Consider the following 23,245-nt stretch of genomic DNA (forward strand, 5'->3'; position numbering starts at 1 on the left):
TTTTTCAAGTTTTAAAAAATTCTAAGTTTCACTTTGAAATAATTCCATACTTTAAAAAATTGCAAACAGTACAAATAATCTCCATATAGCTTTCACTCATCTTCCCCCAATATAACTACAGCACAATGATCAAAACTAGTAAATTAACTATCAGGTAATCCACAGACCTTATACAAATGTTTCCAATTTGCCCCAAATGTCTGTTTTCTGGTCCAAGATCAAATCCATGATTCTGAGTGGCATTCAGTTGTCATGTTTAATTAGTGTCCTCCAATCTAGGACAGCTCTTCAGTCTTTCAAACCCATGACGTTTTCTAAGAATACTAACCCATTATTTTGTAGGATGTTCCTGAATTTGGAGTTTTTAGGTTTATTAAAATCAGGTTATGCATCTTTGGCAAGCATGTCAAGAACTGGTATATGCTCTTTGCAGGAGACACACGATATCACTATGTCTCACCACTGGTAATAATCAATTGAAGGTGGGATCTATCATCTCCATTGTAAACTTACTATTTTTTGTTTTATAATAAATGATAAGTATCTTATAGGATACTTTGAGACAATGCAAATATCCTATTTCTCATCATATGTTCTCCTACTAAGATCAAGCATTTATCCTATCTCTGTATGTATTCATTTATGTCATCATTCACTCATGGACATACATTTTATTCAATAAACACAATTTTTAAGACTCTAATGATAGACTTTGGCAAATTGCTTTCCAGAAATGCCATACAAACATATACTGTCAGGTAGTACATGGGTCTGCCCATCTCTCTTTGCCTCCAGTGGCAGTGATTATCTCTAAATAATTATCTTTGATGGGAAAAGAATATCTAACAATTCTTTCATTTGTATTTCTTGTGTCATCACCAAAGTGGAACCTCTTATATACCTTCATTGTTCATTTGTTTTTCCATCTTCCCAGATTTATCTGTTTATATAATTTTGCATGTTTTCCTCTTAGTGAGTGTTTTCCTTACCTACGTTTCTTTTTATTCATTGATGGGGGTTACAAAGATTTTAAAAATATATCTACTCCATTTCACTTATTGTGTCCCTGGACTCGGAGCTGGGAGGTGGAGGTGGGCAGATCACTTGAGCCGAGGGCTGAAGTAACTCTGAGAAAAATCAGAGTTTAGATGGAGACTACCAAGAATTCACTATGGCAATAGAGCAGCTGGACAAAAAGAATACTCAAAGATGAGAGAGTTATTCCTTTGATCTATTATTGATCAACCAGACTACAGTGGGAAATGGAAAGGCTAAAAATCAGCACAATGCATGACCACTATCAACTGCTACACATGATAAAGTGTATCTGTATAGCAAATGCCATTAGCAACTTTAATACAGAACAAAGAAAGCACCAAGACACCTGAGCTAAGGTTCAGACTCAAAATCAGGTTTCTAGTATCCTAAATCTTAGAGCACTCCCACCAAAATGCTTAAACTAATAAACTCTAATGTCTTAATACAAATTGAGAAACAAGCTTTCATCCCCATCCTTTTAAAGAAATGTAGGGCAACAATGAAAACAGCTTGATTTAAAGATGTTAAATATGCAGGGGGCAAGGCCGGGGGGAGTCTTTCTCATTTGTTGTTAATATTAAAACCTATGTTTTAGTCATCAAATACAGTTACTCAGAAGAAGGAATCAGGCTGGAAAAGATTTTGATAGCAAAAACACTGTTATTTCCAAAACATAAATTAGCCACAATTACAATTCCACAATAATTAGCACAGAACATTATACATACTTTAGCAGAACTGTTTTAATGAACACAACTCCTAGTTTAAAAGAACAGGAGATAAAACAGTACTAAAGAAGGTGTAAACAATTATCTCCACCCAGGAGGAAAAGGAATACACAACCTACATTCCTTTTCCCTCTTCTTTTCCTTCTCTTAGTTATTAGGTGTTTTATATATTATTTTCTATTGGGAGTATAGATGGCTGATGATTTGTGAAATATGGAAGGGTAAAAAAAGGATCTATAAAGGAGAGCAGCCCTGAAGATCTCTGTGATAGCATGATATTGCAGAAATATCTTTGACTTACTTATTAGTCATGTGTTTAGTTTCAATTTGTCTGAAATTGGCTCTGTAAACTCAAAAGTGTCACAAAGTGCTCTAGCTTCATTTTCCTAACTGAAGAATACAGACGTGGATTTCAATGACTGACATAACCAGATTTTGTGCCTTTCCCATCTGTACCACTACCACTATATAATATCTGTACCACCATCACTATATAATTAATGTCCTCATATAGAATGACTTTTGTTATAAGAACATGGGCCAGGAAAATCTCATAGAAAATACTAAAGGATTTCTATGGAGGATTTATTTTAACTAGATTTTAGAGCACTGTTGGTAAAAGCCAATCTTAAAGAAATGCAGATTCCTTGCAACAGAGAATACTTCCTTGTATTTATGGTAAAGGAATTTTACCTAATCGGTATCTCATTTACTAGGTGCTAAGAGTAACCAGAAAAAACATACAGGTGCTTTTCAACTTACAATGGGTTTATCACCTAATAAGCCCATTGTAAGTTGAAAATATCATTAAGTCAAAAATGCATTTAATGCATCTAATCTATTAAAATCACAGCTTAGTCTGTCCTACCTTAAATGCCCTCAGAACACTTACAATAGCCTACAGTTGGGCAAAGTCATCTAACACAAAGCTTCTTTTATAATAAACTGTTGAATATCTCATGAAATTTACTGAACACTGTACTGAAAGTGAAAAACAGAATTGTTTTACAGGTACTCGAAGCATGGTTCTACTGAATGCATATAACTTTTCCACCACTGTAAAGTCTAAAAATTTTAAGTCAAACATCCTAAGTCGGGGACTCTCAGCATCCCTTTAAAAATGGCATTTCCTTCTTTAAATTTTACTTCTAAAAATGTCAAATAAACCCCTGAAAGTCAAAGGTTTATTAATTTAAAAAAGCGTAAAAGGGCTGGATGTGGTGGTTCACACCTGTAATCCAAAACCTTGAGAGGTTGAGGTGGGAGGATTACTTGAGCCCAGGAGTTTGAGACCAGTCTGGGCAACACTGTGGGGACCTGTCTCTACAAAAAATATAAAAATTAGCCAGACATAGTGGCATGTGCCTGTGGTCCCAGCTACTCAGGTGGCTGAGGTGGGAGCATCGCTTTAGCCTGGGAGGTTGAAGCTACAGGGAGCCATGTTTCCACCACTGCCCTCCAGCCTGGGAGACAGAGTGAGGCCCTATCTCAAAAAAAAAAAAAAAAAAAAAGTGTAGAAGTTTTCTTTATTGAGCCTTTTAAAAATGGTTTTTTAACTCGATAGGCTTTACAGACCTCAACCTCAATGCTTTTTTCATCCCTCTTCACTTGGTGGAGATCTTCGATTTTCTTATGACAGTCTTTGAGGTCATTTTGTAACTGAGACACCAGACGACGCTTCATTGAGTTGCTACCCAGCAAACGCTGCACTTCTGCCTTTAACTTCAGAATGAACTCATCTTTTGAAAGCTCTTCATTTGGGTCTTCTTGTTGTACAATGCTAATGGAGAAATTGTGATTTTAAAGATTAAATCAAGTAATAAATCAGATATGGTTATTCCTCAAAAGCACTGACCACAGTGGTGAACATGTTTTGTCACCTACACAAATACATACTAGTATTTCAAAATAACTTTATATGTTGTCATACACAAGGATTATCACCTTTGCCATATCTCTATATACAGAAATACGTTTATTCACAGGAAGAGCCTTCTCAAGCTTAGTACTGCTGCTCACTGTAAGTAGCTTAGAAATGTGAACTTTAACATAATTTACATTTGTGTTATTGGAAAATTGCACACTGTATATACACGCCCTTTATAACTCTAACAGAAACAACATAAATATTAAGGAAGAAAAGAATACTAAACACTAGCCATCCTAACCAACAATTTCTGTTATTTTTTTCAACTCACTAAAACACAAGTCTGGGTGAATATCTGAGTAACTAGAAAAACACAAAAATAAAACCATGCTAATTTAAACCCAATTTTAGTTTCAATAAATTTAAAGATTGGAAGATTATCTGCTTCCTTGTCATAATGAATTAACAAGACTAACTTTATCATCCTCCTTAAAAAACTAGCAAACCAAATAAAGCAAATAAAATAATAGTTTTCAATCACTAGACAACAGGCAGCAGAGGCCAGTGATTCCTGAGAAAAGGAAAACAAACAAGGTGAGCTCTAAGATTACCCCAGCTTTCTGCCTGGAGAGTGTCCAGACCATAGCACAGGGAGATGAAACCCAAACAGAGCCCGGTAATCTCACTGAGTTTCAGAGAAAGAATTCAGAGTTTGGGGAGGCCAGAGTGGCTAGAATATGAAGGGGAGAAATACTGGGGAAAAAGAAGCTGCACAGAGAAAGAGCTCTGGAGATCTGTGTGTATACGTGTGGCTAGGGAAAAAAACACAGGAAATGAATAAGGCTGGGAATATGCTGTGTTTCAATGAGCCATAATGCAAAGACTTACTAATTTAAAGGGCATCAAATAATACCTTAGTAGTGGGGCTAAATTAGCCCTAGATTAAAGCCTGTTCTAAACCTGATCTATTAAAGTCTATAAAGAAAGCCTCAAAAGGATCAAACTGATTCCAAGTAACTTGTGTGTCACAGAAAAAGTACAACAGTATTTTTAAAAATATAGTAATATCTGGCATCTAAAACAAAATTCAAAATGTCTAGCATTCAATCAAAATTTATCAGGCATACAAAGAAGTAGGAAAAAAATATGAACTATACCAGGAGAAAAACCAATCAATAGAAACTAACCCGTCAATGACACAGACAATAGAATTAATATATTTCATATGTTCTGGAAGGTTAAGGAAGATATGAACATGTGGAGGAAACTGGAAGATATAGAAAGACCCAAATTAAACTTATAGAAAAAATTGTAATATCTGAAAAGTAAAATACACTGGATGGGATTAATAGCATATTTAAAACTGCAGAAGAAAAGATCAGTGAACATATAGATATAGCAAGAATACTATAAAATTAAAAACAAAGAGAAAAAAGACTAAAACAGAAATACACAGAACATATTACATTTTCCAACATGTGTAACTGAAGTCCCAGAAGAGAAGCGGGATGGAAAACATATTTGAAAAATAATGGCCAAATTTTTCCTAATTTGATGAAAACGAAAACCCCACAAAACCCAGAAGTTTGGTGAATCTCAAGCAGAAGAAACACAAAGAAAACCAGTATACATCACAGCAATGTCAGATTGCTGAAACCCAGTGATAAGAGAGTGTAGGAAGACTCCCAAAGAGAAGAGAACCAGAGAAAGGAATCCTGAATTCTGTGTATAAATTTGTACAAGCCTCAGTCTAAGCCCTGAACTATGCATGTACAGAACAACTCTCAAACCAGCATATCAAAGATTTTAAAAACTTAACTGAAATTTAAACCACACATTCAAGTCTCACAATGACTAACCCCTGAGGGATGCATACACAGGTTGGATTCAAAGCAATGTGGCAAAGGCTTGGAGAACCGAACTGAGATTTAAAACACCCATACAAATTCACAATGTCTAGTATACAATCTAAAATTACTTGACATGCAACTAACCAGAAAAATGTGGCCACTTCTTAAAAGACAATCAACAAATGATCCAAATGCTGAAACTACCACTAAAAGAGTTTGAAAAGTTTAAAGTAGCTATTATATCTCTGCTTTATGAAGTAAAGAAAAAGATACCTGAAGTGAATGAAAAAATAGGAATTCTTAACAGAGAAAGAAAAGTGATACAAGAACAAAATAGAAATGTTATTAAGTAAACAAAAGTTAAAAAAAAAACACAAAACTTTCACTAGATAGGCTCAATAGAGTATACATGACAAGAAAAAAAGGAGAGAACATGAAAATAGTCCAGTAGCAATTATCCAAAATAAAAAGGAAAAACTACAGAAGAAAATGAACATAGCCTCAAGAAACTGTAGTATAATACCAAAAAAATCTAACATACATGTAACTGGAGACCCAAAAGGAGAGAACAAAGACACAGGGACAGAAAAGGTATTTAAGGAAATTAATGGCTGACATTTTCACAAATTTGGTAAAAGACGTAATAAATTTACATATTCAAGAAGCTCAGAGAACCCAAAATGAGATAAACTAAAAGAAAAACACACCTAAACATATCATAATCAAAGTACCAAAAACTAAATATGAAGAAAAAAATTCTTAAAGCAGCAAGAGAAAAAACTATACATTACTGACAGAAACAATAATTCAAATAACAATGAATTTCTTCACAGAAACCATTGAGTCCAGAGAGAGTGGACCAACGTAGCTTTAATGTGCTGAAATAGAAGAACAATTGGTCAGGAATTGTATAATAAACAAATATAAGGATATTTTCATAACAGGAAACAGACTCTGTCAAGCAGCGGACATGCTTGAGAAGAAATGGTAAAGAAAATTCATAGAAGATAATATTATACGATTCTGTTTATATGCAATGCACAGAGCAGCCAAATCCAGAGAGACAGGAAGTAGATTAGTAGATTAGTTGTCTGGAGCTGTGGAGGCAGGTAATGGGAATGACTAGTAATAGGCATGGAGTTTCTTTGGGGGCATGTTGAAATGCTGTAAAATTAGGTGTGGTGATGACTGCGCAGTTCTGTCAATATACTGAAAACCACTGAGCTGTATTCTTTAAGTGAGTGGCTCTTACGGTGTGTGAAATAATATCTCAATAAAACAGTAAAAAAAAAAAGAAAAAAGAAAGAAAACCCGAACACCTAATGTATGAGTTTCCTTTACATGAAGGCAAATCTAAAAATCTGTAGTGCTTAGGTATGAATAACTGGGCATGAAAAAGCTAAGGGAAAAAAACAGAAAATGATTGCCCTAATAGATGAGACAGTAGTTAGCCTCAAGGTTACAATAGGAAAGAATATGGGCAGCTCGTGGCAATTTGACTTCTTGACCCGGGTGGTGGTCCCACGAATATTCACTTTCAAATAATTGATTAAGCTGTATATTTATGTTCCATGTTCTTTATGTGTATATTTCACAATTTGAAAGATTTAAAAAGCAGAATAAAACTATAGAAAGTACTAGAGAAATACCTTATTTTTAAATATCAAGAAAACATAAATGAAAACAGTGACAAATCTAACTATATAAAAATTATAAACAGGAAAAGTGATAACTCTCAATACTGGCTAGGTTACCAAAAAATAGGGACAGCCTCAGGACATGGGTAATAATGTAAACTTTAGGGTTGTTTAGTAATATGCATCAAAAAACTCAAATAAGTGTACACCATTTAGCAAGAAAATTATTCTACTTCTTTAGGAAATAAAGATGTGAATAAAGACTTGACTACAAGGATGCTTATAACAATGATACTGCATTATTTATAATAAAACTTTTAAACAGTGTTTTAGTAACTAAACTGAGTCATTCAACTATATATTCACTAAAAGTAATATATAAAAATATTCACTGACATTCAAAGATTTCAGAATATACTAGTAAAATGACATTATAAAGAAATATTATCAATATTATTTCTTTTTTTTTATTTATTTATTTTTTTTTTTGAGATGGAGTCTCGCTCTGTGGCCCAAGCTGGAATGCAGTGGCCGGATCTCAGCTCACTACAAGCTCCGCCTTTCGGGTTTACACCATTCTCCTGCCTCAGCCTCCCGAGTAGCTGGGACTATTTTATCTTTTAGAAACAAACAAAACAGATGATGTGCAAGTTTTATACTGAAATATTATAGCAGTTTCTTCATGAGAAGTAGGTGAGATTATTGGTGATTAGAAATTTTGATTAGAAAATCAAATTTTCTTCTTTTTTAGTCTGTATTTTCTAATTTTTTCATAATGGAGAATTAAATTACTTTTGAAAATAAATAAACAGTTGACAGTATCTGCCCTTAAGATGATGTGATGAAAGTCTCAGTGGTCTTCCTCCACAAAACCCATGAGAAAAACATAATCATAAGAAAAATGTCATATTCCAATAGAGAGCCTTCCTACAAAATACTTGACTAGTATCCCTCAAGACTGTCAAGGTCATCAAAAACAAGTAAAGTCAAGAGAAATCTAAGGAAACACGACCCCTAAATGTAAAGGGGTAGCCTGGATGGGATCCCAAAACCGAAAAAGCATGTTAAATAAAAACTAAGGGCATTAGTAAATAAACCCTGGATGTTAATTAATAATACTATACCAATATTGGCTCATTAATTCTAACAAATGTACCATACTAACGTAAGGTATTAGTAGGGAAAAACGGATGCAGCATATCACATATAGGAACTCTGCATAAATTTTTCTGTAAATTAAAACTGTTCCAAGAATATTTTTAAAAGCCTTTATTAGAAACAAAAATAATAGTACCTGAGTTAAAATGTTTACTGTTCTTCAGTTTTGGATGATTCCAAATAAAATCTTAGAATACTGTGTGTGTGTGTGTCTGTGTGTGTTGAGAGAGAGAGAAAATGAATAAACTATTAGGTAGGCTTTTTAATCTTATAAAAGGAGCTTTTACAATACATTATGCAACTTTTGTATATGTAATATATATATATTGTGTAAGTAGTCTGTCTGTATATAGATCTCATTTAAACCACTTCTATTTCCATTAAAGTAGAAAATATAAATTATAAGAAATATAAACTATTTTACAATATAACTTCCTGTGCTATAAGACATGGTGAAGTAACCTTAAGCAGAATTATTATTTTGCTCGGTTAACAAATTATGCATCCCCAATTTCTTTTCTTACGGAATGCCGACCACTGAAATAGCACATCCTGTACTCCTAGAGGGAGCCAAGTCAGAGAGAGAGAGAAAGCGCTTGCTAAAATAATTTTCTCTTCTTTCCTCAAAGGGGAAAAAAATCAGTGGTGGTGACCAATCCTGAAAAAGGCTCACTACTGAGCCCTATGGAAGTCAGTTCTCCTAAATCCAAATAAACTGTAGTCCCTTATGAAGCCTGCTGAGAAGACCAAAGGGAAAAGGCATTCCACTTGTTAAATGTTTATTATTTGAGCTTAGCAGCCAACTATAATAAGGGAGAGAGGAAGCTGTCTGCAAGCTGCATGCAGCTTTAGCTACTCAAATTCCATGAATGTAAAATAGAACATTGAGGCTAAACCCTTAAAATTTACTAGGCAGTAGCTTGAGGGAGGAGGTAGTTGGTAATAAAAGCTTGTAGCCACCAATATTTGGGTCAGTGATTTGAAAGCAGCCCAAGTCAACTAAAATTCCCAACACAGGAAAATTATTGCTTCCTCTTATTCTAGGAATCACAGTAGACCAGGGGAAAGGGACAAATATCTTCTCTCCTTTATCTCCTTTCAATTTGATCTGAATATAATTGCTTTTAGTTTTCCATGAAGCTAAAATATCACCTATTAGACTGCTGGCGGGTGGGATGACTACAAGCAAAACGTTTCTTCGCTTATCTTGTGCTTCACTGGATGTCTTTTTGCCAAGCCTCAGTGACTAATCACACTGTGCTTTATTCTTCACTTTCCCACTGAATGCGTCCATCATTCCTTTTACTATAATAATGATGTGGTATCTCAGGTTTATTATCTATAGGAATGTGCTTTAAGATGAGTACAGGAGGCCGGGCACAGTGGCTGAAGCCTGTAATCCCAGCACTTTGGGAGGCCGAGGTGGGAGGATCACCTGAGGTCAGGAGTTCAAGACCAGCCTGATCAACATGGAGAAACCTCGTCTCTACCAAAAATACAAAATTAGCTGGGCATGGTGGCGCACACCTGTATTCCCAGCTACTCAGGAGGCTGAGGCAAGAGAATTGCTTGAACCTGAGAGGTGGAGGTTGTGGTGAGCCAAGATCACGCTATTGCACTCCAGCCTGGGCAACAAGAGCGAAACTCTGTCTCAAAAAAAAAAAGAAAAAAAAAAAAGATGAGTACAGGATTTTGGCTATGAGCACTAAGTAAATAGAAAGTGTAAAGGTAGCAGAATATATTTTAATAGACATTATGAAGAAGTAACTATTTGAAAAGATAAATATACATAATGTATTATTTATTCAATTCCCAAATTATAGCAGAAACTAAAAGTAATCACAAATTGGAGAAAAATCTTTTTTGGCATGAACTACGTCTTTAATCCTCAAAAATAAAAGACATGAAGAAAGGAGTTTAAGGCAAAAAGGTTTAACTGACGTGTAAATATGAACAGACAGATAACTGAACCTTTCTCAGGAGTTTGGGTTCAAGTACTGGTTCTGCTACTAATTGTCAGCCTTACTGAGCAAAGGAGTTCACTCTGGTTTTTCCAACTCTCACATAATAATATTGGATTTGATATTTTTCACGAGGTTGAGGATTAAGAACATTTTACAAAGTATATGTTGAATTAATATAAAATTCATGTGACTTAATATAAAATCTGATTAGTGCTGTTTTAATCAACCATCTACTGAGTAACAATAGTAACAGCCATCATTTATCAACTGCCTAATATATGTTAGAATGTGTTACATGAGGCCTTTTATATTCATTATTTTAATCCTCAGTTTAACCTCCTAGGGATATTAAGCTTGATAAGAAAACAGGCTCAGAAAAGCTAAGAAATTTGTCCAAGCTCACAAAGCTAGTAATAAAATGGCAAAACTATTATTCAAAACAATCTGGATCTAAAGCCCATGCTCTTTCCACAAGCCCCTTAGAATTAACCTGGCATTAGCAGGAAATGAGGCATTCACAGTAGTGAATTTTCCAGGTGACTATATTAACATTTTATATAAATCTGTCTAAAAAAGATATAATGCGCTTCGTTTATTGCTTTAATTTACTGACCAAAGTTGAAGTCTTTCTTTGACAACTTGGGATCATAACTGTGGACATTCTGATGTGGATCAAACATAGGTAAATGTGTAGAGCTATTTGCTGTGATACTCAGCAACTCCAGCCTGTTGGGTTTCCATAGTTTTCTCCCTGCTAAGGTTGAGCTGCTGGCTGAAGGACTGTCTTTCTCAACCCTTGCCCTAGCCCTCTGCAGTAAGTTAGGAAACCAGACAATTCATGGGGTACAAATAAATCTAAGTCAATATGGTCCTGGGATAAGAACTTGAAGGTGGCTCCTACTAAATACATCATATAATCCAGTTCTGATATTTTCTTTCTTTCTTTTTTTTTTTTGTTTGAGACTGAGTCTCACTCTGTCTCCCAGGCTGGAGTGCAGTGATGCGATCTCGGCTCACTGCAAGCTCCACCTCCCGGATTCACGCCATTCTCCTGTCTCAGTCTCTCAAGTAGCTGGGACTACAGGCGCCCGTCGCCACGCCCGGCTAATTTTTTGTATTTTTAGTAGAGATGGGGTTTCACCGTGCTAACCAGGATGGTCTCGATCTCCTGACCTCGTGATCTGCCCGCCTCGCCCTCCCAAAGTGCTGGGATTATAGGCGTGAGCCACCGCGCCCGGCCCAGTTGTGATACTTTCTTCTTTGCTTCCTTCCGGATAGTAGCGCTGTGATTTGTAGGGATGACAGTCCCTGAAGACAGACCTCTAGATAAATGCAGCCTTACAATAAACTCAAATAATATCTTCTTTCACAGTATCACCTGATCACTTTATATTTCAACTTACTGAATCTCGTCTTACTGTTCTTAAAATGGAATCACAGTCTCAAAATATGTAACTTCTAAAACCTGTCGTACTGCAAACTTTTCAGGACATTTATATATTTGTATTTAGTTGTGTAATACCTGAAATACAATATGTATTAAACACTCTCAGGAAACTGTAATTCAGTAATGATGGCAAACTCCGTCTTAAACTATAAACAAAAGGGTGGCGGTAAGGGCTAAACGCATCCAAAAATCTTTCCTTAACCTAAATACAATCTCCTCCAAACATCGTATCTCTCTTCCCTATCCAAAACCAGTACAGGAAATGTGTAAATCCCACCTTTATACATCACACATAACATTGAATGCATAGCACTTAGTTGTTTCCAAGAATGTTTCTTTCTCCGTGACCAGAAAACACGTAAGCTCCCTGTGGGAAGGACAGTTCCTATCTCATCTTTTGTACTCTATTCCGAGAGCCTTGAAAGCACCTTCCATGCAGCAAGTGCTTCTAGAGTCCTTTCACTGTTTAATTCTCCTTCTACCACCACCACTACTCCCTCCCCAGTCAGTCTCTGGCAGGAGTGATAAAATACTTCCTTCTATGAGATTGCTAAAATATCTGTATTAAGCAGTAGTATAAAAGAAACAATCTCCACTTTAAAAGTAAGGTTATAGTAAGGTTCCTAGGAAAAATTGATGTATATTTTTCATATATCACTGATAAATGCAAGGTATCTGCATTCAATATACAGTGTTAACATATGAAAATAATACGCTTTCACCTTAAAACAGATAGCATGCATCATCAGTATTATTAATGTTGGTTCTTCTACAGTAAACTAAAATATTCTTTCCATACCTGTTAACTTTGGATTTTTTCCAGTTGACCTTTTTAATACCCAAATCCACATATGATTCAGTCAGTTCTATATTTAATTCTCCTTCTGAGTCACTTGGATGTATTCCTAGTTTTGCAGCAGATTCATAGAGAGAAATTTCATCTTTTAGTTCTGTTAATTCTTCCTACAACACAAAATTATTAAAAATAATTTTCATTATTTTCCTATATGAAGAAATCGGTCATTCTATGTTTCAAAATTTGTTTTAATGATCAACAGAAGGCAAAAAAACTTCTTCAAATATATTATTAGTATACATTATACTTTATAAAGGCCAGCATATGTCAGGTTTTCAAGTAAAACCTAAATGAATGAGAAAACAAACATAAGGATTTCCTCTCACACCTGTCTCTTAGATTTTGTCCTCTGTGGAAAGTGGTGTGTTCCTTGGACTGAAATGCTGATGGTGGCACTTTCTGGTTTACTATAGTACAGGACAAAGTACGCTGGTTTGCCAAGAACGTGTTGTACTATAGCCTGCCAGTGGTGAAAAGGCAAAATACCTCTTTCGGTGGAGGTAATAATGGAACTCTTCTCCCATATTTTCCTCCCCCTCCAGTGGAAAATTAAGTAGCACTGGAGGAGAACATGACAGAACTGCAGCAAAATTCAATATTCCTCACCCCCACAGATGAACTGATCTCTGGGATACACCCAAAGATGAAAGGACATGCCACTTGAAGGAGGTGGCAGGGAGACTGGCAGGAAGTGCAGGGCCTTGGCTCTGCAATTAGTCAGACTTAGGTTTGACTTGCCAACTGTGTGAAGGAGATGGTGAACAACTCCCATGGGCTGGTTTGAAGGTGGTCCAACCACCTCTATTATACAAAGAAACCCAAGATTCAAAAAGGTGATGTAACTACTGCCTAATTCAGATACCCATAGAGTCTCTTCCAAGTGGTAACACTCACTTGCAAAGCCTTGTTCATGTTTTCACTCATAGTATGTGCCTTCTGTGCTTGCTGCAGCTGGAATTGTAGCTGAGCCACCTCTTGTACTGACCCTGCAAAGGAAAGAACCGTAGGATACACTGAAAAAATGTAAGGGGACAAAGTAGTTACGATCTACAGAAGACTTGAATCCACTGAGGCTACAGAAAGTAAAGTTCTGCTTTATTACTACTGTCTCTTTAGAATACATAGAGCCCATGGGACCCAGAAGGCATAGGTCTGGGCCAGACATTTCCCAGATTTAGTATGGCATCCTATATGACCTTGGGCAGTTAAAGGCATGGGCTACTATGACCTTTTTATGAATCAAATCAGCCTTATCTACAGACCTTAACATTCCAGAAGTCCTTTAATAGGAGGATAACACTCCAACTCATGGAAAGCCAAAGAAAAAATTCTTTGGAACCCATTTCTACCCTGCAATAAGAAAACTACATTGTGCTGCCTTTAACTTCTTTGTAAATGCTTTTCTATCCAGCATCCCCACCTCCACATGTAAATGAAGTATATTAGGTTTATAATTCTGAAACTTTAGAAACCTAATATTTTAAATGTACTGGGCAAGGTGGTGGGGGGACTGTTCCCAATTTAAAAGGGACATTATTAGGTTTCAAAAGAAAATGACCATCTGGGAAATGATTAAGTGAAGCAATGATGGCATAAAGAAAATAATATTTTCAAAGCATTTAACAGCCAGGAAAAAGGCTCACCGAGTAATGCCAAATGAAAACAATGGCTATAAAACTAAACAGGGAGAGGCCCTTAATAAAGCATAATCCAAATTTTGCCCCCTACCAAGACACATATACACATATATTTAGGCAGTCTTTGACTTTAGTACTTTCAGCTTTTGAATAACCCACCCTTTCACATATTGTACCAACAGTCTAAATTACCTTTCATATGCCAAAGTGTGACTTTCATGTATCAGTTAATGAGTAACTGTTGACCTGCTTTCACAATGTGAGCTACTTACCAGCAAACAGGGAAGTTTTGTCTATATAGCGGTGTTTGTACAAACGTGATTTTATTGTTCTTTGCTCTAATATCATTTTATAAAAATTAATAAGAAATAAAACAACTGCTGAAACTAAAATGATAGGAAGCATATGTCTCAAACTTAATACCATAAAGACCATATTACAAATCTGAAGCATGACAAAAATGTAACTCTCTGGCCTCAACTGACTAGGTAAGTCACTATTCCATCATGAGGGGAGAAATATGACAGAAGTCGTACAAAGGATAGAACTATATGATCAAATATTGGGCCTAAAAAAGCAAAATATAATGCGATTTTAAATCATTTTCAGTTTTCAGGAATAGAAATTACCTTATAACGTATTTTATTGTTCATTTTTTGCATGTTCAGCTTTAGTATGTTTTCAGAAATGCATTACATAAAGAAGCAGGGCATTGTCTATGTGTGTACATTCATTTCATTTGAAGGAAATACATTCAAACACTAACAATAATTATCTCAGTAGAATGACGGTTATTTTTATTTGGTACTTTATATTGGTCTCCAGGTTCCAAATTATTTAATAAAAACAAACTAAACCTTTATATATATATTTTTTCTTTTCTTTTCTTTTTTTTAAGAAATTTATTGCTGATTGTGATTTCTGTCCCTTCTGGATTTTTACAATTCATGGATCCTACTATATTCTTTCTGCATATTGAACCAGCCTTCTGGGGAGACAGTGGCCCTACCAGACACCTACCGGACTGCAACAAGTGGGCACACTGCTTTTGACTCTCCTCTAGACTTCTCGTCAACCTATTAATGATCTCAGTCTTTTCTAACTTGATTGCTTCTTGATTCCTTTCCAGTTGTTTCACATGATCTTTCAAACGAGAGCAAATGTCTTCCTAAATAGAAAAAAAGTTCAGGAAGTCATTTTCGTAAAGAGTTTTAATAAAGAGTAAACTAAAAATTATGATACATAATTAGATTTGATGTCAAACACAAGATCATCACATGGGAGCATCACCTCTTTTACAAGGTAGAGGGCACAGAACTGGGAGTGAAGAGCTTGGGTGAAGCTTCAGCTCTTCAGTCTGTTTCTTCTTTTGTAATTATGCTAATAATAATTATGCTTCTTTTGTAATTATGCTAAAGTTTCCTTCGACTCTATATTCACAAGACAATATTATTCAAAAATTAGATTTTATTCAAGCCAAAGAAAATGTATTACATTCCTATACATATTTTATACTGTCAGTATTAAGTGTATGTATATATATTTAGGCAGACTACTTTGAATCATGCAATTTGTATCCCAAAACAGTAAGGATACAGACAAACACATGAAAACTCACTGTATTCTAAGCAGCCAAAAGTTCATTCCATTAAGAGCAGCCAAAAATAATCTTTCCCTCCTCTGAAATTCTGTTAAACTTGATCTATTTCTCTCTTATCTTTCTCCACCTTTTAGACATCTTACTTCTCTTAACAGCCCCCTTGAAGGTGCTTCTGCAGTGCGTTAGACATATCAAGTGCTGTAACAAACACTTAAAAATAAATGACAAAGAAAAATAGGGTAAATGTGTATATGTATGTGTGTAACTATATGGGATTACATAAAATACAGAGTGTGTATGCAATATACTCAAGTTTCTTCCAAAAGAAAATGTGTTTGGGTGTAATGAACCACGGGAGCCCCGAGTCCAGGTAGAATAAATACACTGCCGAAATTATCACCTTTCTTTCAAAAAAGGCTACAAAGGCTGAATTCCAGGCAAACAGCAGAGCATGGGAGAGGCAGAGGAGTGAATTAAGTTAATTAATTGAAATTACCCGAGAAAACCTAAAGAAAATAAAAAATAAGAAGAATACTGAGAAAGGGCTTTGAAGTAGAGAAAAGGCCTTAGGCTTTTGCTGCCTGATCCACAGTATAACCTAAAGCCCAATAATACCTTAAGGATTCTAACACAAGGTACATCCCAAACGAGCAGTAACAGAGAAGTACCTTGAAGCAAAGAGACTCCGAAGTCTCCCATTTTAGCTTAAAAATTCATGTGAATTTTGTATTCTATTTCATAATGAAGCTGTGTTTGCTTTAAATTTTTTCTACTAAATTTTTGAGCAAAATGAAGCTTCTGGAAACTAGTCCATGTTTATTCAGCACTGCAAACCTCCTGGCACACTGCTGCTAATTCCAGGCCAGCTTGAGAAACCTGGTTCTAAAGCACCAAAGTAACGTGGCAAACACAATGAATGAGCTCATATTAATGACAGCATGACAGTAATGACAGCGAGAAGGGGTGGGGAGACTACTAATATTTATATTCTGGGGAGGTCACAATAGTATTAACGAAGAACTGGGAACTACCAAACAAACTTAAAGAAAAGGTAGGTATAAAAAAAATTGTAAAGAAAAGGCAGATTCTGCCAATAATTTGACTATATGTTACAACCAATTAAACTATGGTGTATCCTGTTGACAAGTTCAGGAAAACAGATCATACTCATAAAACTTTAAAGTTTTAATACCAAAAATCAAAAAAGGATGAGTAGTTCAACGCTGGCCATGATTAGCTTGAGTAGTTCAAGATTGATATGGGCAGACATTTTTCAAGACTGAGACAAGTGTAATGATAAAGAGATGATGGCTGAACTCCAGCCTGGGCAACAGAGCGAGCCTCCATCTCAAAAAAAAAAAAAAAAAAAAAAAGGAAAGAGAGATGATAGAGATGACAGCTGAATCTGTGGGAGGGAAAAGAACTGGACAGGGTTCTAGCGCACAGGAAAATGAGGACTGGACCACACACAGAGAAGTCTGTGGGAGTCTGTAAGCCAACAGAAAGTGTTCAAAGTGGAGCCTTTAAATATAACATTAAAGAAAAGGTAGAAGGTTATGACATAGAAACCGAAGTCCATGACTTCACCAAAAGCTGAAGATTTCAAGGAGATGGAAGGAAAAAAGTAATATACCAACAAGGAGATAATCAGAGATCTTAACATGACATTTCTATGAATGGCAGGAGGTAAAAGTCAGTTTGATGGAGAGAGCCCAGGAGATAGTTTACTAGGAGAGAACTATGACATTGGAGGAACACTGTGAGCTCCAAGAAGCCATTTCTTTCACCTTTTCTGTCTCACTAAAAAAATTCAAGGGAAAATCAGCCAAAAAAAAAAAAAAAGAACTATTATAATATGTTGTGAGTGCATACAGTCTTTTCTACCCAGAAAAGCTGGTGTCTTAAGAAAAACTCTAATAATTTTATGATCCATAAATTTCTCAAAATATACTAGTTACAGACTTTTTTTAAAATTTTAGATTCAGGGGATATGTGTACAGGTGTGTTACATGGGTATGTGGCATGATGCTGAGGTCTGGGCTTCTGTTAGGCACTTTGGAATCACCACTTTGCAAAGCAGCTATGCAATTATATGCAGAGCCTAACACCAGTGCCATGCTCTGTTAAAAATAAATAAATAAAACAAAGTAAAAGAACATAACAGTGGGAAAATACCTTAACGCCTTCAATTTATGTGTTGAGGAGTCTGAAGCCCACCCAGCACAGAATCAAGAATTTGTTCTGACTTTAGTGTAGAGTTCTTCTAGTGGTGGTGGTGGGGGGCGTGCAGTGGACAACAGAGAATGCAGTGGGCACAGGAGTAGAAAACATTATAAATTCCTTCCAACCCATCCCTAATGAAACTGTGTTGAAGTCAACAGAGAATGGAGATCCTGAACCCAATAAGGAAAAGCCACCAGGATCCATTCTTCTCTAGTCATCCAAGAAGGGCTAGTGTCCAAGTCCAACTAACTTCAATGTTACCCTGTGTTTGGCCAAAATTAACTTTAAAATAAAATAAATAAAATAAAAATTTATGAAGCGACATCTCAAATTCTATTTGTTTAAATATTCTATAAAGTAGACTTTTCAATAATTTGGGATAGCCTTCTTTTTTTTTTTTCCTGGAAACAGAGTCTCACTCTGTTACCCAGACTGGTGTGCGGTGGTGCAATCACAGCTCACTGCAGCCTCGACCTCCTAAGCTCAAGCAATCCTCCCACCTCAGCCTCCCAAGTAGCTGGGACTACAGGCACATGCCACCATGCCCAGCTAATTGTTTATTTTTTTTTTTGTAGAGACAAGGTTTCATTATTTTGCCCAGGTTAGTCTCGAACTCATAGGCTCAAGTGATCCACCTGCCTCAGCCTCCCAAAGTGCTGGGATTATAGCCATGAGCCACCATAACTGGCCTTCATCTTTCCCTACTCCTATATATCCTCCACATTGATCAAATTCACAATGTTTTTTCTATATAAAATAAATACACAATGAAATAGATACAATAAAAACTCATGTAAATACATGTAAAAATAAAATAAAATGATAAACAATTATTGCCAGTAACGCACTCCTATATAATTCTACCTAAAAGCATGGAAAAATTAGAGGCAGCTATACAGGTCAGAAATAACCCAAATCGGCATGAATTTTAAGTGTGGTGAAATTTTCCATACCCTCAAATCAATTTTGAAATTATGTTAAGAAAAATGCATTCTGAAATGTTATTCACTAAAGTGATTACCTAGAGTTATGGAGCACAAGCAAACTCACCACCTGACTCACATTAGCTTTCAATATTTTATTCCCCCTTGAGTGAAAACAATAAAAATTCACTATGCAATATGCTCAAGATACACATCTCTTTAAGATTCAAATCTGATTAATCTCATCAGGCTGTCTTCTTTATTTCGTAAATTATACTGTCTTCAAAATTTACTTTCCTCCCAAGAATCATTTCTCAACAGACTGTATTGACAGGTGAATTACCAAATGCTGGCAGACTCAAGTAAGGCTTTCTACCGATTAAGCTTCCAAGGTAACCTCTCAGTTTCCAGCCAGCCGCTGGCAGACTCATTTGTTTTGGTCTGGATTTATTCTAGGACCATATAAACAATATGCACAAATACTCTACAAATAAAGGACAAGTAATGTGAAAGTTGAGAAAGTACTAATAATCATATAAGAAGAAGTAGAGTTTCCAAAAGTATATCTTTAGGATGTATTCTCAGATTAAAATATCACTGGTTTTTTTGTTGTTGTTTTTTTTTTGGTCAGATGGAGTCTCACTCTGTTGCCCAAGATGGAGTGCAGTGGTACAATCTCAGCTCACTGCAACCTCCACCTCCCGTTCAAACGATTCTCCTGCCTCAGCCTCCCAAGTAGCTGGGATTACAAGCGTGCACCACTGCACCTGGCTAATTCTTTTTTTTTTGTATTTTTAGTAGAGACAGGGTTTCACCATGTTGGCCAGGGTGGTCTTGAACTCCTGACCTCAGGTGATCCGTCCGCCTTGGCTTCCCAAAGTGCTGGGGTTACAGGCATGAGCCACTGTGCCCAGCCAATATCACTGGCTTTTAAGTTTCACTCACGTCCCACACAATCTAACATTTACTACAAACATTCAAGATTTCTATATGATGAACCATAAAATATCAGTTACAAAACTTAACCAGCTTTACTTGTTGATAACAGTTGCTCATTTGAAATCATCCCAACCTGTTCTTTAAGTGCGGTGACTGTGGCATCCAAATTCTTTTGTAAGGACAATACTTGCTCTTCGTACTTCTTTGTGAGGCCCATAACAATGCTCTCATGCTGTTCTCTAGCTCGTTGAAGTGATTCAGAATGATGAAGGTCCACCAGCTGCTGCTTCAAGTTTTCCAGAGCCATTTCAGTTGTTCTGGACTTCTTGATCATCTAGTAATACACACAGGATATCCATGTTTAAAATATACACAGAGTATTTTAGCTCTGTGCTGTCAATAAACTTTTACTTTTACTATATACTAAAACTCAAGCATGTTTTAATGAGAGTAGAGAAGGGGTCTCCACTCATCATGGCTCAAGCTCATTAAAACATCCCTAGCTGGGAACCTCCAGGCCCACAGTTGTTGGAAACAATGTTCCCTGAGAAAATACATTTGGTAGTTACCTGAGGGGAGTGAAAGAGAATTTTGCGCAGCATGGTGGATGTGGCTATCAGGCACGGAATCTGCGCTGCTGTGATGGCCCCAGTGCTGTTTGCATTGCTCTATGACCAAAGTGTGGGGTAACCCAATTGTTAGGTCATAAACAAATGACAACTGTTCCTTGAAAGACTGATGAAACTTGTCAATGGTCACTTTTTAAAAACAAAGTTTTCAAAGCTCTAACTGCACAGTTGATATTGTAGGCAAAATCATAGCCCCCCGAAATGCCCATGTCCTAATCCCCAAAACCTGTGAATAAGTTATATTACATGACAAGGGAAAATTAAGATTGTACATGGAATTAATATTGCTAATTAGACTGCCTTAAAATAAGGTGAGTAGCCTGGATTATCCAGGTGGGCCCAGTGTAACCACAGGGTCCATAAATGAGGAAAGCTAAGGCAGAAAAGTCAGAACCAGAAAGACTTATTAACCAGCCATTCATTGCTGGCTTCGAACATGGAAATGGGCCACAAGCTAAGGAACACAGGTGGCCTCTAAAAGTTGGAAATAGCAAGAAAATGGATTCTCCCCTAAAGCCTCCGGAAAGCAATGCAACCTTGCCGACACCCTGATTTTAGCCTAGTGACATCCATGTCAGACTTCTGACCTCCAGAACTGTGAGATAAATTTGTGTTGTTTTAAACCACTGAATTTGTGGTCATGTTACAGCAGCAATAGGAAACTAATACACTTGGTGATTCTGCTGCTTACATAAAAAGATTACAAAGTTATAACCTTTCACTACATAAAAACAACTTAACTTTTGAATCTAGTAACTACTGGTTTTCAAAAAGTTAAAAATAATCTATATTACATACAAAAATTAAAATTTCAAAAGAGAATTATTTTTCATTCTATTCCAGAGATTGCCTATTTATTCCATACTGCTTTCATTGCTAAGAGATCCATCCACTGAATGACATAGATAATTTGTGCCAGGCAGGGTTCTAAGCACTAAGCACATAATGACCACACAGAAAAGGTCTAAGCTCTTACTACTTTCTAGTGGGAAGATACAATAAATAACAAGTAAACAAATGAGACCATTTCAGATAGTTATAGAGTAATAGAATATGGTGTAATGAAGGTGAGTTGGAGGATGCAGCTATGGGCTACCTTACATATAAAGTGAATAAGAAGTCCTCTGAAAAGGTGACTGTTTTTAGCTAAGACCTGAAGGATGAGGAGGAGCCAGACATGAGACAACACTGTTTAAACTCTTTCATTAAACCATCCTCAGACTTAGCTACAAGTCTCAGGCAAAACCAAGCTCGTTATTTCATAGTCATTTTCTTTTTTTTTTTTTGAGATGAAGTCTCACTCTCGTCCCCCAGGCTGGAGTACAGTGGTGCGATCTCAGCTCACTGCAACCTCTGCCTCCCAGGTTCAAGCGATTCTCCTGTGTCAGCCTCACGAGTAGCTGGGATTACAGGCACCTGCCACCACGCCCGGCTAATTTTTGTATTTTTAGTAGAGACAGGGTTTCACCATGTTGGCCAGGCTGGTCTCGAACTCCTGACCTCAGGTGATCCACCCACCTCGGCTTCCCAAAGTGCTGGGATTACAAGTGTGAGCCACGGCGCCCGGCCGTCACTTTCATTATTAACCCTGCCCTCTGCCAAAAAATGAATCAACCACCACCAGGCTTAGCTACCAATGACTTATGACTATTTCAAAAAATCAAATGGCTATCTCATTAATCAAACAATGTGAATGTGTCATCACTTTAAACTCAAGTCTAAAGAACAGTTCTCCAAATGGAGAAGCAGCAGGAAAAATAAAAATAATAATTTTTAAAAAGCTTCTCGGGATACCAATTCTGAAGGAAACTATTTCAGTCAGGAAATTTAAGTTCTAATGCTTTGTCAATAACTTCAAAGTTCTTCTAAATTTAGTCCTACCCTACAAAAAGTTTTGTTAAATAACTAAATTTTTAACTTTTTTACCATACATAAGTTAAAATACGTACCTGTTCTTCATTGACTTTTAATGCTTGTATTTGAGTCTCCAGTGCTTTTATTTGAGCTTCAAGCTGTATCTCTCTTTCTTTTCCATTCTGAAAGAGTTTCTGTGATTCTCGAAGGCTGAGAGTCAAACCATCCTTTTCATCTATGGTATTAAAAATGTTTATATAAATAATGCTACTGTAGAGGGACCCCAATGTCATAATCCCTATCAGATATCACATCTGTATCATATATAAATGTTGTTGAATTAAATTTAATTCAGAAAAATGAACTTTAGTTGATTTAGAGAAAACCAAATTATTTATTTATTTATTTATTTATTTATTTTGAGACAGGGTCTCGCTCCATCACCCACGCTGGAGTGCAGTGGCACGATCGTGGCTCACTACAACCTCAGCCTTCCGAGTAGCTGGGATTACAGGCACCTGCCACCACTCCCAGATAATTTTTATATTTTTAGTAGAGATGGGGTTTCACTATGTTGGCCAGGCTACTCTCGAACTCCTAACCTTAAGTGATCCACCCACCTCAGCCTCCCAAAGTGCTGGGATTACAGGCGTGAGCCACCTCACTCAGTCTCAAATAAAGAAATTATTTAAAAGTAAAAATTAAAAAAAAAATCCTGACACCAAAAAAATTTTTTTAGAGAAGCAGAACTACTTCCTTTAAAAATATTATTGTATTCCTTTTGGGGACAAACCCCTGCAGGACTAATTATCCTACACATACTTGCAATGAACTCTTTTTTTTTTTTTTTTTTAACGGAGTCTCTTTTTTTTCTGTCTCCCAGGCTTGAGTGCAG

At 36.3% G+C, this 23,245-nt stretch overlaps 1 protein-coding gene across 1 annotated transcript in view; it reads right to left on the minus strand.

The window, feature by feature from the left end:
* Positions 1–23,245, minus strand: part of CEP152 (centrosomal protein 152kDa) — a 73,862-nt gene that overhangs the window by 31,377 nt on the left and 19,240 nt on the right. Inside the window, exons 8-13 of the mRNA XM_011967294.1 lie at positions 22,446–22,585; positions 20,001–20,201; positions 15,203–15,350; positions 13,440–13,531; positions 12,489–12,652; positions 3,342–3,546 (exon numbers count right to left, since the gene is read on the minus strand). Of these exons, the coding sequence (XP_011822684.1) occupies positions 3,342–3,546; positions 12,489–12,652; positions 13,440–13,531; positions 15,203–15,350; positions 20,001–20,201; positions 22,446–22,585 (950 nt within the window). The remainder of the gene's footprint in view (positions 1–3,341; positions 3,547–12,488; positions 12,653–13,439; positions 13,532–15,202; positions 15,351–20,000; positions 20,202–22,445; positions 22,586–23,245) is intronic.

This window comes from Mandrillus leucophaeus, unplaced genomic scaffold (genome assembly GCF_000951045.1).
Source record: "Mandrillus leucophaeus isolate KB7577 unplaced genomic scaffold, Mleu.le_1.0 Scaffold798, whole genome shotgun sequence".
In the NCBI taxonomy this organism is placed as follows: Eukaryota; Metazoa; Chordata; class Mammalia; order Primates; family Cercopithecidae; genus Mandrillus; species Mandrillus leucophaeus.